Here is a 20,000-nt window from a genome sequence, read left to right as displayed (position 1 = left end):
GTATATTCATATATACACACACATGTACATACATACACATATGAACACATTATCACACTCTATATGCATATATACATGTACAAACATGAACATACATTACATACATATTGAGCACACTATTACACACACACAAACACAAACACACGCACACACACACACACACACACACAAACATCATCACATACACATACATGCATTCAATACGTATGAACACATTATCACATACGCACACACATGTATACAAATATACACACACTCAACATGTACACACACACACACACACATGCAAGGGATATTCTTGGTGAATGCTAAAGTTGCTGAAAATAACAGCCAAATCTTCCTTAAATCGGGCCTTACTGTCAAAGATAAGAAAAAGGGTATATTGGATAATGTCATCCCTGATATTAATAAAGATGGGATGGTCATGATTGGAATGCATTTGATCATCGGAGCCATCTAGACCATGGAAGATCAGGGGTTAACCAGCAGCAACAAACATAGGCTACAACAGAACCACTCCAGAAGTAAAAAGGTTACCTTCTCATGTTATGCCGACTCATAAGGGCCGGTTTTCTGGTTTCCATGGCATAGAAATTCCCCCCATGGATGGGACGCTGGTCTGTCACAAGATTATTCATTTGTGTCAGTGGAGAAGACTGGAGCGACGTGAAGTGAAGAGTTTTGCTCAAGAACACAACACGTTGCCCAGTGCAGGAATCGAAACCACAATCTTGTGATCACAAGCCCCATACCATAATCACTAAGCCACATGCTTTTACACTCCAGAGGTAAATGCTAAAGAGATGATAAGTGGTCACTGGTCTCTGAGCCTGACCATTCTTAGAATGATCTGGTACCAAACGCTATGTTGTACTGAGACAGTGTAATTGTTGGCACTCCGATGTTGGCTTACGATGTCGAGGGTTCCAGTTGATCCAATCAACGGAACAGCCTGCTCGTGAAATTAACGTGCAAGTGGCTGAGCACTCCACAGACACATGTACCCTTAATGTAGTTCTTGGGGATATTCAGCGTGACACAGTGTGTGACAACGCTGACCCCTTTGAATTACAGGCACAACAGAAACAGGAAGTAAGAGTGAGAGAAAGTCGTGGTAGAAGAGTACAGCAGGGTTCACCACCATCCCCTGCCGGAGCCTCGTGGAGCTTTTAGGTGTTTTCGCTCAATAAACACTCACAACGGCCGGTCTGGGAACCGAAACCGTGATCCTATGACCGCGAGTCTGCTGCCCTAACCACTGGGCCATTGCGCCTCCACTGTACTGAGACAGTGTAATATAAGGCAGGAAAAAAATGATTGAGAAGTTAACATTGAAAATATGTGATACTTGGTTCAATCCCAACGTCTTGCACCTTGGGTAAGTCGCCTCTCCGGTCACCTAGGTATTTTCTGATATTTTGCAAATGGAATTCGGTAAGTGGAATCCATGGACTAACCATGTGTGTGTGTGTGTGTGTGTGTGTGTGTGTGTGTGTGTGTTTGTGTGTATGTGTGTGTGTGTGAGTGTGTGTGTGTGTGTGTGTGTGTGTGTGTGTGTGAGTGTGTGTGTGTGTGTGAGTGTGTGTGTGTGTGTGTGTGTTTGTGTGTGTGTGTGTGAGTGTGTGTGTGTGTGTGTGTGAGTGTGTGTGTGTGAGTGTGTGTGTGTGTGAGTGTGTGTGTGTGTGTGAGTGTGTGTGTGTGTGTGTTTGTGTGTGTGTGTGTGTGTGTGTGAGTGTGTGTGTGTGTGTGTGTGAGTGTGTGTGTGTGTGTGTGTTTGTGTGTGTGTGTGTGAGTGTGTGTGTGTGTGTGTGAGTGTGTGTGTGTGTGTGTTTGTGTGTATGTGTGTGTGTGTGAGTGTGTGTGTGTGTGCATGAATGTGCATGCATGTCTATGAATGCATACGTATGTGTTTCTATCCTATCTTTTATCTTTTTCTTGTTTTAATCATTGGTGAGTGGCCATACACTTCCAAAAAATAATTCAAAAGACTCTTTTCTTTTGAAATTACAGCCACTGCTTCTTGAAAGGGTTGTCTTCCAACAATATTTGCAAGGATAAGAGAGTTTCTTTGTCACCTGAAATGTAAAAAAAAAAAAAACTTGTTATTTTCTACATGACACAGATAGTAGAGAGTGAGACAAGATATAAAATTATAGCTATGTGTATTGATTTGTCTGTATTGATTTATTGAACCATATTGATTTGTAATGCTGTTATAACATCCTACTGGGTGTGGCAACATCAGACTGAGTATATAGTGTTTAATGTTCAAACACTCAGTCAGTACACTACAGCCAAACTTTACACTATACTCAGCCACTTAACATCATTCACAGACCAAACTACATTCAACTGCCACACTACTCTCAACCATCACACTACACTCAAACACTATACTTCACTCAGCCACCATTCTCCACTCAGCCAACACACTATACTCAGCTTCCACACAATATTCAGCCATCATACTACACTCAACCACCATGCTAGACTCACTCACTCGTTACACTATACTCAACAACCAAACTACACTCAGAATTCACACCACACTCTCACACTAAACTACACTACAATTATTCACCACACTACACTCAGCTATCACTTTACACTCAACTACCAAATTACACTCAGATATTACACCACACTTGTACACCAAACTACACTCGCTCACCACTCTCCACTCAACCATCACACTACACTAAGCCTTGTGCCACCTCACGCATTCAGGCAGTATTGACCTTACGCATAGACTACCTTGTCCACTCACAGAAAGCACACTGTTAAAACCAGACATCCTTGGTTGCATGCACAGACACCCTTCAAGCAAGAAATAACTTCAGACACTCACACGTGATGTACCTCAGTTAGCCATCTACAAAACAGTGCGGTTGGTTCTCTCCTCTCAATCTGCAGTTATACCATCAGCATCTTTCGTTTGTAAACAGCCATATCCAGTAATAAAAATGTTGAAGGTTAAAGGTTCATGAATTTGGCATCCAGTAACCCAGTATCATCTGTTTTATGGTTGGGTAGTCAGCAACTAAACCGGCTCTCCCACCTGGCTTTCCGAGTGAGGAGGTTAGGACCACGAACAAAACCTATCAAAGGACGACAGATAAGTTCATTGTGAGCCAATGAAGTGGTGTCTCGTAAGATCATCCCGCACGTGGACTTGCAAACCATATAGCTTGTCTCTGTATTGTTTATAATTGTTTGAAATCTACACTCCTGATAACATTCATAATCCAGGGAAGCGAACTTGAAGTTACCCATCAGAAGAATTACAGTGGAATTGCCAATACTAAGTGATCATTGACATTTATTACAACTTGATGTGGTTAGCCATAACATGGTGTATACCTGAGAGCTACCACAGTACCCACCTAGATAATCTTATCCCGATACACTGACATTATGCATATATATGTGTGTGTGTGTGTGTGTGTGTGTGTGTGTGTGTGTGTGTGTGTGTGTGCGCGTGTGTGCGTGTCACTAGTACCTGACAACCAGTATTGGCTGGTTTACGTCCCTGTAAACAAGGGGTTCGGCAAAAAGAAAATGATAGAATATTTACGAATATTTGAAAAAAAATACTGGAGTTGATTGGTTCTACCAAGAATCCTTCAAAGCGGTGCCCCAGCATGGCCGCAGTCGAGTGACTGAAACAGGTAAAAGATCATGTGTATGTATGTGAGTGCGTGCGTGTGTGCGTATGCGTGTGTCTTGCTAAGAAACTACATCAGTTAGGGGAGACAACTTTGGGATGAACTGAAGACAAAATGAAGTAGAGAAGGCAGAAATAGAGGATTCACCTCAAAAGTAGGAAGGAAGGGCGAAAGAAACGGGAGATAGAGAAACAGAGAGAAAGAGAAACACAGAGAGAGAAATAGAAACAGAGAGAGAGAGAGATAGAAAGAAGGAGAGAAAAGGAGGGAGAGAGAAAGAGAAACACTAAGGGAGATAATTCAAGTTACCAGCAGAGGTCGCTGCCAATTCGTACAACATCAACATGGCATATCAATGGGGATTCGTGAAGAAGAAGAAAATAACTTAATTGGAAGAAAAACAGAACAGAGACGAGCTGACACGCTTCGTTTAATACACATTTATATATGTATTTTGTGTGTCGTGTGCTTCTGGATCAGTGCATCACACAATCCGTGTCCCTCGCGTTATCTTTAGCAATTATTTATACTAATTAAGGGAGTACCTTGGGGTGTGTTTATTACTTTTTTACTTGCTTCCTTTGTGTATATATATATATATATATATATATATATATATATATATATATAGATATATAATATATATATATATATAGAGGGCTATCAGGAAATATACCTGTATAAATACAATTCATACTACGCACAGAAGGAAATTAAAAGAAAAATGAGCGCAACATGACCAAATTGATGTAATACATATATATATAAATGTAAATATATTTATGTAATATATATATATATTTTGCCAGTTATATATCTCGTCTCTTGTAATATAGAAAGCTACAAGAATATATATAGCGCTCATACATACGCACAAAAGGAAGAAAGAGTCAACACAAGCTAAATATGATCAAATTGAAGTTATAATACATACATATATATATACATATTTATGTAATTTATATATACATTGTCAGTTAATATATACCATCTCTTGCGTCTAAAGGATGGCAGGTAAGCTTGTTTATTTCATTTTATAGTGATTGTGATTGTTTTTTTTCTTTCTTATTTTCGTTATTATTGTTGTTGTTATTGTAGTTGCTGCTGCTTTCGATGGTTGTAAAAAAATTTTCATTGATAATGTATGTAATAATGTATTTAATGTCCTTGGACCTCTCCTTGCGAACATATATCCGCCTCTTTTTCCGTTCTTCACTTGCTAAGAGACTCCCTTGTTTAGCTCCCACGCACACACATACACACACACACACACACACACATGCACACAGACAACAGTACACACGTACATATATATATATTGTATGCTTTACATATATTCACTTGTTCAAACATCGTTTTTATGCCGAACCAACACAGGAGCCCTCTGAGATGTTACACGATCTGCTAGAAATAGTAGCCACATTTTCTTCTAACTACACACTACACCCTTTAAAAAAAATTAAGGGGCGTATTGGTTAATGTAGATTCAGATACACTTATATTTCTGGTAACATGCACTTCAGTGGGGGTCACGGTCGGAATAGCTTTCAATATTAGTGTCTCTTCAGTCGAGATTGATTGACCTGGTTCTAAACAATGACACAGTTTTCTCTCTTCACACATTGTAACACATCTTTATGCAAAGCGGTTAAACTCAGGGGTGAAGTTTCGGATCATGTTCCATGCATCTTGTCTAACTTTTTATGTTATGCCTTTCCGTTAATAATACAAGTAATAAACTGTCTTGGATACCAAAGATTCAATATATAACATATATATAATGTATGTAACCTAAAGCTTGGGTTGACTGCTGCATTGGAAATACCCTCTCTACTCTCCCAGGACCTTATCTATCTATCTATCTATCTATCTATATATATATATATATATATATATATATATATATATATATATATATATATATATATATATAGTGTTTGAAGTGGTGTACTTAAGTAAAAGGAGGCAGTCCAAATTTTGGATAATTCTTTATTAGTGCTTTCGCTCTGACCGAACTCTTCAAGAGTTCAGTTAAACGATCGAAAGCGGTAATAAAGAATTATCTAAAATTCTGACTGCCTGCATTTTTCTTATATGCATACATACACCCCTTATATATGTAATTTGCTTTTCTTCGTTTTCTATATATATATATAAAATATGTATATATACAAATATGTAGGTATTTATACATATGTATCTACATGTGTATAATATATATAGTGAGAGGATGTCTAGCTACTTGTGAGATCTGTGTGTGTGTATATATATATATATATATGTTAAATCTCTGAACGAGGTATAAACAGTAACTGCACGACAACGTGAAGTATATTTGCCACTTAGAGTTTAGCCGCATTTAAGTGGCAAATAGACTATATATATATATATATATATATATATATATATATATATATATATACATATATATATATATATATATATATGTGTGTGTGTGTGTGTGTATGTAATATATAAACAGTCGACACAATTTCTTTATGTTTACTTTAAATATATAAGGGTATTTTTGCCTATTTGTATGTAATTAAGCACATTCGACAACACAAACATATATATCAACCGAACATCAAGGTTGAAATATGAAAATCCCCTCCAAAACCTCTATTAGATTGAGGATGCATGACCCAATATCTCCGCCAGTGTTGGATAATAACAGGTCAAAGTGTTATGGAACGTACATTCCTGTTCTGCTTCTCCAAGACCAAATATATGTCACTCTTTAAATTACTTATATTATCACTTTTTGCTAAAGAAAGAAACATTGCTAGTTTTCTCGTATTCTACTGTTTTATTAGGGTGATTAATATAGCTGGTGTCTTAATTAATGTGGAATGTAAATTCTCAGTTCATATAATCATTGTTGTTATTGGTGTATGCACACACCCATACATACACTGGATGAATGAAAATGAAGCTTAAACACTCGTAAATCTACATACGTTGTAAGATTTGCGAGGGAGACTATATTGTTGCTCAACCTGCTAGAAATAGTAGCTAAACACCCCTCTCTCTCTCTCTCTCTTTAATCGCACACTACTGTCTTATCAAAGAGGGTAATGTAGTCCTAGATGTAATGTCTGAATAGGAAACGAAGTGGACACGGTTGGAACGCCATTGATGTTAGGTTAGCTCAAAGAGAACATATCTAGAGTTAGCGCAACAATGCAAGAATGTAGACGAAAATATAAAGCGAAGCAGACACACACACACACACACACACACACACACACTGACACTGGAGAAATATTCAAGATCGAAAGCAACACGAGATTGGAAGCGTTGTACATTCTTACACATTGAATCACAATAAGTGAGAGAGGAGGAGGTTTGACACATTGTAGTAGTGGTGGGAGGAGAACTGTGTAAGTCGGTATATTATTAGTAGGGAGCGATGGAGGAGTGTCTGGCATTGAGTTGTGGAAGAAGGAGAGTTAATACATCGTAGTAGGGAGAAGCAAGGAATGTGGTTGACGCTTTATAGATGGGGTTTTTTTTCTTTTTGAATTTTTTTTGGGGAGCGTTGACACGTTGAAATGAAGAGAGGCAGCGGAGGAAGAGGGGTTTACGGATTATGCAATGTTGGGAGACGTGGAAGGGTTGACGGATAATGGGTGAAGGAGGAGATGAGGGTGTTTTGACACAGTGACCGGAAGAGGAGGAGAAGAGTCTGCATTATATAAGGAAGAAGCCGGCGATGTAGTTTGTCCAGTATCGTGGGAGGAGTAGGAGGAGGGGAACTAGCACAGTGGCAGAGACATTGGGTGGGGGGGATCGAGGTTTTGACTCGGTGGTGGGAGGAGCATTGTCACGTCGTGAGGAGGAGGAGAATAGACCCCAGTAGAAGGAGAAGGGTTGACATTGACGGCAGGAGGATGGTTGGCACTTCTTAGTGGACGCAGAGATAGTGAGGGGGGGGGACAGAAGGTTTATTGATGGTAAGTTCAATTGGATTTGTTACAACAATAATCTAGTGGATTGATAGAACTGTGCTGGCATTGGAACTGTGTTTCGTGACCTTTTACACTCTGACATCAAATCCTGTCCAAGCCAACTTGACCTTCCATTCTTGGAGTCTGTTTAATATCCCAACGAAACAGTGATTCTCGACAGATGACCCTTAGGGGTCCCCCCCACATAAGATTTTGTCAAAATTTATAGGAGTGGCTGTGTGGTAAGTAGCTTGCTTACCAACCACATGGTTCCGGGTTCATTCCCACTGTGTGGCACTTTGGGCAAGTGTCTACTATAGCCTCGGGCCGACCAAAGCCTTGTGAGTGGATTTGGTAGACAGAAACTGGAAGAAACCCGTCGTATATATATATATATATATATATATATATATATATATATATATATATATGTGTGTGTGTTTGTGTGTCTGTGTTTGTCCCCCCCCCCCCACCATCGCTTGACAACCGATGCTGGTGTGTTTACGTCCCTGTAACTTAGCGGTTCGGCAAAAGAGACCGATAGAATAAGTACTAGGCTTACAAAGAATAAGTCATGGAGTCGATTTGCTCAACTAAAGGCGGTGCTCCAGCATGGCCGCAGTCAAATGACTGAAACGAGTAAAAGTGTAAAAGAGTAACTATATTGGCCATACTTCTACAGTACACAAGATATTTTAACAATAGTTTTTTTTTGTTGTATAAAATTTCTTAGAATATTATAAAAACGTAATAGGATTTTTTTAAACATGGAATTGGTTTATAAAGGTCCATCTGAGTGAAACAGGAATCAAGGAGATCCTTAGAAAAAAAAAAGGTGGCTGAAAAGCACCGCTATAAGACATCCAAAATGTAAGGGACTTCCAAACTGGCTAATCCATTCCAGTATGGAAAGTGGATGTTAAACGATGATGAGGATGATGATTGGTTTTTCTGTTCAAACTGACCAGATCTGGCCTCTCATACTTACCCTACAATATTATTCCAAAACTAAATGCTCATGTCATTGAAATTTCAAAGCTACAAGATGATGCATGACTAATTCAAATCAATATGAATAAAAAAGTGTTACACTTGTCAGAGTAATCTGAAGGATAAAGGGTTAATCTGCCCTTTTTTTAATAACATTGCTTGGCACCCAACTCAAATAATTGTAAGTATTTCCAGTTAGATGGTCATATCGTGTTGAATGCACCGTTTCTCGTCCGATCACTGTTGTTGGCACTCCGTCGCTTACGACGTCGAGGGTTCCAGTTGATCCGATCAACGGAACAGCCTGCTCGTGAAATTAACGTGCAAGTGGCTGAGCACTCCACAGACACGTGTACCCTTAATGTAGTTCTCGGGGATATTCATCGTGGCACAGTGTGACAAGGCTGGCCCCTTTGAAATACAGGTACAACAGAAACAGGAAGAAAGAGTGAGAGAAAGTTGTGGTGGAAGAGTACAGCAGGGTTCGCCACCATCCCCTGCCGGAGCCTCATGGAGCTTTAGGTGTTTTCGCTCAATAAACACTCACAACGCCTGGTCTGGGAATCGAAACCGCGAGTCAGCTGCCCTAACCACTGGGCCATTGCGCCCCCTCTTCCCCGATCACTGTAGTTAAGCAACATCAAGCCTAATTAGTACTTTGATGGGTGACCGCTTGGGAAACCAAGGTGTTGTAAGCATCACACACTTTTGAGTCCACTCCGTAGGATGGCTGGTGTTAGGAAAGGCATCCAGCTGTAAAAACCATGCCAAAGTGGACACTGAAGCCTGGTGCAGTATTCTGCCTAGCCAGCTCCTGTCGAACCATCCAACCCATGCCAGCATGGAAAGTAGAAGTTAAAGGATGAAAATATGATGATGATGTCTGGGTTTGGAGATAACTTCCAATCTGATCTATTCATTAGTGACAGAGGCTCTTTGAAGGCCCGTGAAAGCAGCTTAAAGAAAAAAAAAGTATCATGAACTACCCTTGTTAGGAGCTTCTTACTCTGACTCTACTGCTGCTGCTGCTGCTCTTTGTTTTATTGATTATACACTAGATGAATATTTCTAAAGAATGTCGAATTGTCTACTGTGAAGATACACAGACAATAATTACTATCACCACCACCACCACGAGATAATAATAATGATTAGTTTTTCTGATTTTGGCACAAAGCCAGCAATTTTGTGGTGGCGGTGGGGGATGTTGATTAATTAACTTCAGTGCTCTGCTGGTGCTTATTATGGCAAAATCCACCTTGGCGGAATTTGAACCGGTGGAAATGCTGCTAAGCATTTTGTCCAACATGATGGTAACACATTTACTAGCTCCCCATCTTTAATAGCAATTTCAAATTCAGGCACAAGGCCAGCAACTCCGGGGGAAGGGTTAAGTCGATTACATCCACCCCAGTGTTCAACTGGTACTTATTTTCACCAACCCAAAAAAGAATGAAAGGCAAAGTTGAACCCGGCAGAATTTGAACTCAGAACAAGAAGACAGACGACACACCACTAAGCATTTCACCCAGCATGCTAATGATTCTTCCAGCTCACCACTTTAATAATAATAATAATAATAATAACAATAATAATTCTTTATACTGGCAGCACAGGGTCTCAAAATTGTGGGGAGGGGACTAGTCGATTACATCGATCCCCACTGTTTCACTGGTACTTAATTTGAATCCGAAAGGATGAAAGGCTAAGTTGACCTTGGCAGAATTTGAACTGAGAACATGAAGACAGAAAATACCGCTAAGCATTTCACCCGGCGTGCTAATAATTCTAAATAATAATAATAATAAAAATAATAATCCTTTCTACTATAAGCACAAGGCCTGAAATTTGCCGGGAGCGGGTAGTCGATTACATCCCCAGATGGATGAAAGACAACAGTGACCCTGCCCACCATTACCCCTAGCAGGATCTTAATGTTGTGAGGCATTTAGTTCAAGGCTCCCCAGTACTCTGTCTCCTTCTCTCTCTTCTTCTTCTCCGTTTTCTTCTATTTTCTTTTTCTCAGTCTTTTCTGTCCTCCTCCTCCTCCATTTCGACCTCTTTCCTCTTTCCTCCCCTCTCCTCCTTCTCTTCCTCTCTCTCCTCCTCCATCTCTTCCTCTCTCCTCCTCCATCTCTTCCTCTCTCTCCTCCTCCATCTCTTCCTCTCTTCTCCTCCATCTCTCCTCCTCCCTCTCTCCTTCTCAATCTCTCCTCCTCCCTCTCTTCTCCCTCTCTCCCTCTCCTCCTCGACACCCTTTCCCATCTCCAAGTAGTAGTAGTAGTAGTAACAATAATATTTATAGTATTGATGCACAACATAAACAGACAGGAAGCCACAAATTGGCAGGACGGAAACCAGAAAGTTGTATCAAACCCCAGTTTCTGACTGATATTTATGCTTTCATTGATCCCCCATTAAAGTCAACCTTGGCGGGATTTGAAGTCAGAATGTAAAGGTCAAAAATCAAGCACCGTCACCCCAAGGACATTTTGTCCACTCTACTGAGGATTCCAATACAAACAACATTGGCACAATGCCACAGTTTGTATTTATATTGGCATTAAGCCACCACATATTCTGCTAGAAAGAATGCAGTTGAATTAACTTCAATGTTTATTATTATTATTATCTTTTCTTAGTTTCTGGGGCAGCGAAAAGGCAGAATTGTGAGAAAAATTGTAAAAAAAAAAATTTTTTTTTTTTAAATGTCTTACAGGCGTAGGAGTGGCTGTGTGGTAAGTAGCTTGCTTACCAACCGCATGGTCCCGGGTTCAGTCCCACTGCATGGCATCTTGGGCAAGTGTCTTCTACTATAGCCTCGGGTCGACCAAAGCCTTGTGAGTGGATTTGGTATACGGAAACTGAAAGAAGCCCGTCGTATATATGTGTATATATATATATATGTATGTGTTTGTGTGTCTGTGTTTGTCCCCCCCAACATCGCTTGACAACCGATGCTGGTGTGTTTATGTCCCCGTAACTTAGCGGTTCGGCAATAGAGACCGATAGAATAAGTACTAGGCTTAGAAAGAATAAGTCCTGGGGTCGATTTGCTCGACTAAAGGCAGTGCTCCAGCATGGACACAGTCAAAAGACTGAAACAAGTAAAAGAGTAAAGAGTACAGCATTTGTTGCAGCTTTTTACATTCTGAGGTCATCATCATCACCATCGTTGTTTAGTGCCCCCTTTTCCATGCTTTCTTCCATGGGTTGGATGGAATTTTTGTTAAGGCAGGGTTTTTTACAACTGGGTACTCTTCCTGTTGCCAACCCTCATGTTTTCATGTATAAATTACAATGTTGATAGAGTTACTCTAGTACAAAGGAGCTCTTGACAACTGATGCATTTATGCCATCATTGATCTGAACTCCAGAATCTTCTTTGAAACAATTAACATATACACTTTTCTGGCACTTTTTCACTGTCGCATCTTGTTTCTGACTTGATATCTTTGGCCTATTAGGTATGGTGTCAGGGGTCACAAGATCCAGGTGTTCAGTGGATGATAGACCACTGACCAGCTTCAGTTGCTGGTTGCCTGATTTGCTGCCAGTACGGTTCGTTTTCTGATTCTTTGGTCTCTGCTACCCAGTGGCTTCTCTAAGCTTTTTATGTGCTTCATTGCATTGCTTGTTGTTCACAGTTTGGCCACATTCCAAAAAAATCGAGTAGAATGGTGCCATTGTCATCTTCTAAAACAGTCACCAAGATACCATGACCTTGTGCTGATCTCTGGCTCTTGAACTTCTAAGGCCTTGGAGAATAGGTGTGATGTTATTCCAGAGATTGAATCTTCATTTTCAGATCATAAAGATACGAGGTGGGTGCCAAAAAGTTCCTGGCTTTAAGGGTATAGCAAAAGGCCTGGTTGGAGGCCCAACCTTCTGAGTTCTTTTACAAGGATTAAAAAAAACTGAAGGACCACTGCAATAAGTGTGTGAATCTGGACGAAATGCTTAGCGGTATTTCGTCTGCTGTTACATTCTGCGTTCAAATTCCGCCGAGGTCAGCTTCACCTTTCATCCTTTCGGGGTCGATAAATTAAGTACCAGTTATGCACTGGAGTCTATGTAATCAACTTAATCCTTTTGTCTGTCCTTCTTTGTCCCCTCCATGTTTAGCCCCTTGTGGGCAATAAAAAAATAAGAATTGTTAGCATGCCGGGCGAAATGCTTAGCAGTATTTCATCTATCTTTACATTCTGAGTTCAAATTCCGCCGAGGTCAACTTTGCCTTTCATCCCTTCAGGGTCGATAAATTAAGTACCAGTTGTGTACTGGAGTCAATTTAATCAACTGCCCCCCCCCCCTCCCAAAAAATTTCAGGCCTTGTGCCTAGAATAGAAAAGAATATTCTTTCTGTTTGTTTGCTTCATTATTTTGTTTGTTAGTCTGAAATATATTTTTATTGTTGTTTGCTGTTGTTTCTGTTAAGTTTTGTACCCCTTTTTTTCCCCCTTATCTTGGGTGTTTTTTTCACATTTTTCACACACACTATGTATGTTCCATCTTTGCTCCAGATATGCTGAAGTCATATATATATATATATATATATATATATGCACACATACACACCTGATGAAAATCAACTGAGATGTGTATGTGTGTATATATATATATATATATATATATATATATATACACGCATACATAATACATACACATATATATATACACACATGCACACGTGTATGTCTGTGTATGTATATGCTCACATACACAAACACATACATGATGGAAATCAACTCATTTATAGTGTGAAGATCTATACATTCACATGCATATACATTTAAGCATATGTGCATTCATGTTTATGCATGCATATATGAGCACAAATATTTAGCTGCTTGTCTCTCTCTATGTACACATACACACACGTGTGTGTATATGTGTGTATATTTATTTATGCATACCCCCTGCCACACACACACGTAAACATTCTTGCTTACATATCTAGTTTCTTTCTGTCTTGTGTGTAAATACACATATTTTTGTGTAGATTCACATAGACCAACTCGAACTAACTATTTTTATATTTTAATCCATGCTATCAGCTTATTTTAGTTTTTTCCCTTAGCTCACTTTTCTTCACTATTTTGCATACTACTGCAGATCTGAAACCATCATAACCTTATATATATATATATATATATATATATATATATATCAATTAGAAAATGGAGGATAATATGCTGAACCCAACGACTTGCAGACAGTGTATCCCGTTGAATGCAGTAATTTAATTCATAGTTAAAGTGACAAAAAAACCCACAAAGTACAGGTGTTTATGACAAACCATGTTATTTTGACAACCGGGTTTACAGATAAACGTACAAAGTACATAAGGAATTAGAGAATGAACAAAAGTTTAATCTTACAGCTGTTTCAGCTTAGCTTTGGCATGCCCCATTCTATCTGAATAGTTACTACCGGAGTGTATATATATATATATATATATATAAATTATAGGGTAGCAAAAAAATTTTAGAAATTTTATTTACCACCAGTGGTCTAGCGAGAGTAAAAAAACAGTCAATAGACTATGTATTATTCATTTAAAATGCAGAGACGCCTATAATAGGTGTCCTATTATAGGCATCTCTGCATTTTAAATATATATATATATTTATTTAATTATATGTATTTCTTCTATCTTAATGAATAAAAATTCTTCGGATAGAATAAATGGGTTAATAGAAACCAATGTAGCAAAGAACACAAAATAACTGTGGTGTAGTTCCTGTTTTTAAGGCAGGAACTCCTTGAAATTTTGGGTATTTGAGTATATTTAATATATATGTATATAAAAGTCTTAGACTATTGTTCTGTGTTTGTGTTGATGGTGCATCATTGATGAGGCTGAGGTGGCCGAAATATATCTGCCATAGATTCCTTTGACAATGATCAGGTCTTTCTTTAACCCTTTTTATACCAACCCAGCTGAAACCACCTCTGGCTCTGAGTACAAATGTCTTGTTTCCGTAAGTTTTGAATTAAAATCCTCCACCGGACCTAATACTAGCTTAATGATAACAAAGGTATTTTACTAAATTCTTTGTTATATTTAAAATTAATTGAAGATAGTAGAAGATGGTGTGTGTGTGTGTGGTGGGGGGATGAGGTGTAGTAAATAATTAACATCTAATATTCAGTCATTCTTGGTTGCAATTAATTTGTAGGAATTTCAGAATTCCTGATTATGCTTATTTCTCTCTGCCTTGTAATTAGTCATGAGAGAAGGAATAACCAAAGTGAATAATTTGTAGTTGTTGTTGTTATTGTTGTTTAGCACCAAGTCATCTCTGATTGAGAAGACCTTTAACTAATGGCATTCCAGCTATGAACATTCCACCTTTATTTTAGGTACTGATTAGTTAAGAAAATATATGTTTGTGTGTGTGATGTATCTTCGTGCATTTGTTGATAAGAACAGGTGACACAAAAGCAAAGTCTCTGAGAGATATGAATCATCTTGCTAGCTTTTTATCAAATGGACTTTTGTCTGCAGTTCTCTCGACAAGCTATGTCACATCACCTCACACTGGAAACTGCTATTTCTATGTTATGCTCTTAACTTCCACGTTTCGATGCTTGCATGGATCAGACAGAATTTGTTGAGATCCTTCCTGTCATCATCCTTTTACCAGTTTCTGAATAAGGCAACGTTTCCAATATTTAATTGTTCAAATTGGTTTGAATTAATCATGCATTATCTCTCCGCTTCTAATTTTCTATGACATGATTACACTCTCGGAGTGGTTGGTGTTAGGAAGGGCATCCAGCTGTAGAAACCATGTCAAACCAGACTGGAGTCTGGTGCAGTCCCTCAGGTTACCAGCCCTATATATATATATATATATATACTCTTCGAAACGCCTGTGTTAGAATGGGGGTAGCTGATGAAGGAAAATGTTCTCTCTGTGGCCTGTGTGTGTTCTGTACTCTGGTTATTATTATTGTTTTTGTCTACGTTTTGTTTGCAATGTTCTGTACCCAGATATGCACCTACATATACAGGTAGACGTAGGTATGCACATACCTGTACGTATATATGCATATACTCATTTATTATTTGCTTTATATATATATATAAGCGTAGGTGTAGATGTGGCAGTGTGGTAAGAAGCTTGCTTCCCAACCACATGGTTCTGGAAGTCCTGGGGTTGATTTGTTTGACTAAAGGCAGTGCTTCAGCATGGCCACAGTCAAATGACTGAAACAAGTAAAAGAATAAAAGAATGTATATATATTTATTGAGTTCTAACACCAGGTTAATTTTATCACTATGCCTAAGTAAAACACACGCACGCACACACACACACACACATAGAAGCTTGGTGATGCAAACAGGAAAAATTGAACTCAAAACAGGTGTACATTATTATATTAATATGTATATTTTATTAATATTTAATATTGAGATATATATATATATATATATATATATATCACTTAATGTCCGTCGTCCATGCTGGCATGGGTTGGATGGTCTGACCAGGGCTGGTAAGCTGGAAGGCTGCACCAGACTCCTGTCTAATTGACACTGGTACCTGCCATAAATACGATTTTGCTCAACACCATTTAATAATAACAGAATTAGTTATTTCACTGAGTTTCTTTAAATTTGGGATTGTTTCAGATATTAACGTGGCTCAGTGTTTCATTCACATTTTAGTGAAGAATAAGCCAAAAATATTTCTTATGTAATCAGACAGCAAAAACTAGCCTTCACCCAGGAGTGATGCTGGAAGTGGGGGCAGGGCTGAAGTGTACGTGCGAGAGAGAGAGAAAAAAGGTGAATGTTTTTTTTTTCCCCTTATTCTTTTGTTTCTCTTTTTTTGTTTAGTCTGCAGTATAAATGGATGAGTAGGCTAATTGATTGACTGGGTAATTGATTTTGTTTTTATAAAGTAAAAAGAATCACTCTGGACATCATTCTAATAATTATCAGCATCATGAATATCATCACGACCAACATTATTGTCTTTATTATTATTATTATTATTATTATTATGATCGTCATCATAATAATAGCTATATATATTACATCGATCCTCAATGGTTTCGTTGTCTGTTATTCTTCCATTCTGGCATGGATTTCTTTTCCCTCTCCCCACCACCACCACCACGACCACCAATAGCCTACTACCAGAATCTTTTCCTCAAACCTAACCTGATCTTTTCGCAAGAACATCAATATTACAAACCTGCTCTTCTCTCTTCTGTGTGAGTCCATGAATCCTTGCAGCATTGGAAACTCACATGGTTCACACACAACATCGGTAGAATCAATACTTCTTTATCTTACTCCCCAGTTGTGGTTGTTTCACTCCGGGTCAGCCTGGATCAAGTAGACTTATGGCCAACAGCATTCTGCATTTGACCACCTGGTCTGATTACTGTTTTCTTTTTCATACAAAGTGTATCTCGGACTATATTAGCCAATGTATCCTTCATTTTCTCGAAGTTGGGTGATATGTTTTGTTAGGTATTGGTCGATAATATAAATGTTACCAAACAGAGTGCTAGTAAGATTTTAAGGGTCTAGTGTTGATTATTTGGTGTGTATGTGTGTTCCCATGCATGCGTGCATGTATGTGAGTATACCCTTGTGTAGACATCATGTGAGGGTTGTAAATGAGCATCATTGTCATATAAGCGAGGTTGTTCATTACTAGTTTTCTGTGTAAACATGTCTATCCATGGGAAAATATTACATTGCTTAGAAACAAGTGGTAAGACGTTTGCTTCCTAACGACATGGTTTGGGATTCAATCCCATTGTGAAACACCTTGGGCAAGTGTCTTTCTATATGACCTTGGGACGACTGAAGCCTTGTGAGTAGACTGAAAGTGTTGTGTGTGTCCATGTCTGTATTTGACTGCCACCACCATTTGACAATCAATGTTGATGTGTTTACATCCCTGTTACTTAGTGGTTCAGCAAAAGAGATGATAGAATAAGTACCGTGTTTAATAAAAAACATATATATAAGTCAGTAAATAGTGGGGTTGTGTTAACCGCACGTGGAGAAATAATAGGAAAATGAAAAATAATAATAAGGCAGAATGCTAAACTGGAAGCATATTTTAATAAAGATTTCTCTAACCGGTTTTCATTGCGAAGCAAATTTTCAAGAAGAGGGAGAATGAAGATGTTTTTTTACAAAGAAATACAAAATGAAGAAAATAATATATAAAAAAAATAATATATAAAAAAATAAATATACCAATACATTATATTGTCTTTGAGCTTTTGAAGTTCAATGGTAATCCATGTATATAATGGTTGGAAAAATAAGGATGCATGAGAATTGAGAGTTGTGTTAGGTTTAAAAGTTTGTGTTAAGCAGGAAGTGTGGTGTCAAAACAGGAAGTGTGTGTAAGGGGAGACAAATGTTTTTAGTTGGAGTTATGAACTCTTTTTTTCATAACTCCAACTAAAAACATTTGTCTCCCCTTACACACACTTCCTGTTTTGACACCACACTTCCTGCTTAACACAAACTTTTAACCCTTTTGTTAAACCTGATACAACTTTCAATTCTCATGCATCCTTATTTTTCCAACCATTATATACATGAATTACCATTGAACTTCAAAAGCTCAAAGACAATATAATGTATTGGTATAGTTATTTTTTTCTATATTATTTTTTTTATATATTATTTTCTTCATTTTGTACTTCTTTGTAAATAACATTTTCATTCTCCCTCTTCTTGAAAATTTGCTTCGCAATGAAAGCCGGTTAGAGAAATCTTTATTAAAATATGCTTCCAGTTTAGCATTCTGCCTTATTATTATTTTTCATTTTCCTATATATATATATTTATATATATATGGGCGCAGGAGTGGCATTGTGGAAAGTAGCTTGCTTACCAACCACATGGTTCCAGGTTCAGTCCCACTGTCACCTTGGGCAAGTGTCTTCTACTATAGCCTTGGGCCAACCAAAGTGAGTGGATTTTGTAGAAAACTGCAAGAAGCCCGTTGTGTATTTGTGTGTGTGTATATATGTGTGTGTGTTTGTGTGTCTGTGTTTGTCCTCATCATTGCTTGACAACCGATGTTGGTGTGTTTACATCCCCGTAACCTAGCAGTTTGGCAAAAGAGACTGATAGAATAAGAACTAAGCTAACAAAGAATAAGTCCTGGGGTCGATTTGTTCGACTAAAGGCGGTGCTCCAGCATGGCTGCAGTCAAATGACTGAAACGAGTAAAAAGAATCCACTGAGGTCAATTCATATAAGACAAAAGAAAAGACTAATAATTATTTTGAGTCTTTCAGCAATTACAAGAAAACATTCGAAGTCGGTGCGCATTAGAAACCTAATTATAGATAATTAATTGATGAAGTAACGACAACATTAGTTACCTTGATGACTAATAAATGTTTTAATAAACTGCAAATAAGCACAAGATCAATTCTTGTCTCGTCTCGTTTAACTGACATAATGACTAAAATAACAGTCATGATTTTTGCTAATTTTATCTTTTCCACAAATAATTGTTTCTAATTAAGTACTTAAATGCTCGTTATCTTAAATATGTTAATGCTAACTTAGCTAAGTTGTGGATGGTGTGGTCGTGTAATTAACCTCAGTGATTTTATTTATATACGTTTATATTTATTTGTTTGTTCATTCATTCATTACTGCTACTACTACTACTACTATTACTTCGCAACCATGTGTTATGAGTGCATAAAAAAATCTGTTATCTGTTTACTGATTTATTTTATAAACACAGACAGACAGACAGACAGACACACATGCACATCTCTCTCAGTCTCTCTCTCTCTCTTTATATATATATAGGGTTAGGGTTAGGGTTTTGTTTGTTTATTTCACCGTTTCGTTTTCCTGTCTTGTTTTCCGTCCGCCACTACCCTCCATGAAAACAATTTAATTTGTGTTCGTGGGAAGAACCATTTTAACGATGCGTACTGCCTTAATTCTTCGAAACGCCGGAGTTTTAATGGTGGCAGCTGATGAAGGGGATGTTTCTATGTGGCCTGCTTGTTTGTTGCACCTTGTTTACCATTTTTGTCCTTGTTTTTTTGCCACGTCATATACCCTGTTATGTATCTATATGTACATGTGGATGAACATATATACATACATGTACATATAGATGCATATACTCATATATCGTTTATATATATATATATATATATATATATATATATATATATATATATAAACATGTATGTATAAATGGTGTTTACACGAACGAAAATACTCAGTGCTGTCTTTTACTTGTTTCACTTATTGGATTACGGCCATACTGGGGCACTACCTAGAAGGACTTAGCCGAACAAATCATTGGTGCAGGTTCTTATTTTTTAAAGTCTGGTATTACTTATTCTATTAGTCACTCTTTTTTGAATCGCT

General features: G+C 38.0%; 1 protein-coding gene across 4 annotated transcripts in view; it reads left to right on the top strand.

Annotated features, from left to right (window-relative positions):
• Positions 1–3,975: 3,975 nt before the first annotated feature.
• The window catches only part of LOC106869930 (protein EFR3 homolog A), a 63,161-nt gene continuing 47,136 nt past the window's right edge, over positions 3,976–20,000 (top strand). The window contains exon 1 of one of the 4 annotated variants that reach the window (XM_089340516.1): positions 3,976–4,679. In XM_089340516.1, coding sequence (XP_089196642.1) covers positions 4,673–4,679 — 7 coding nt within the window. In that variant the 5' untranslated portion in view covers positions 3,976–4,672. The remainder of the gene's footprint in view (positions 4,680–20,000) is intronic. The other 3 variants (XM_089340515.1, XM_089340514.1, XM_089340513.1) reach the window with 3 other exon arrangements.

Source organism: Octopus bimaculoides, chromosome 23 (genome assembly GCF_046866305.1).
Source record: "Octopus bimaculoides isolate indiv1 chromosome 23, ASM4686630v1, whole genome shotgun sequence".
Taxonomy (NCBI): domain Eukaryota; kingdom Metazoa; phylum Mollusca; class Cephalopoda; order Octopoda; family Octopodidae; genus Octopus; species Octopus bimaculoides.
This window is presented reverse-complemented; position numbering and strand designations above follow the sequence as displayed.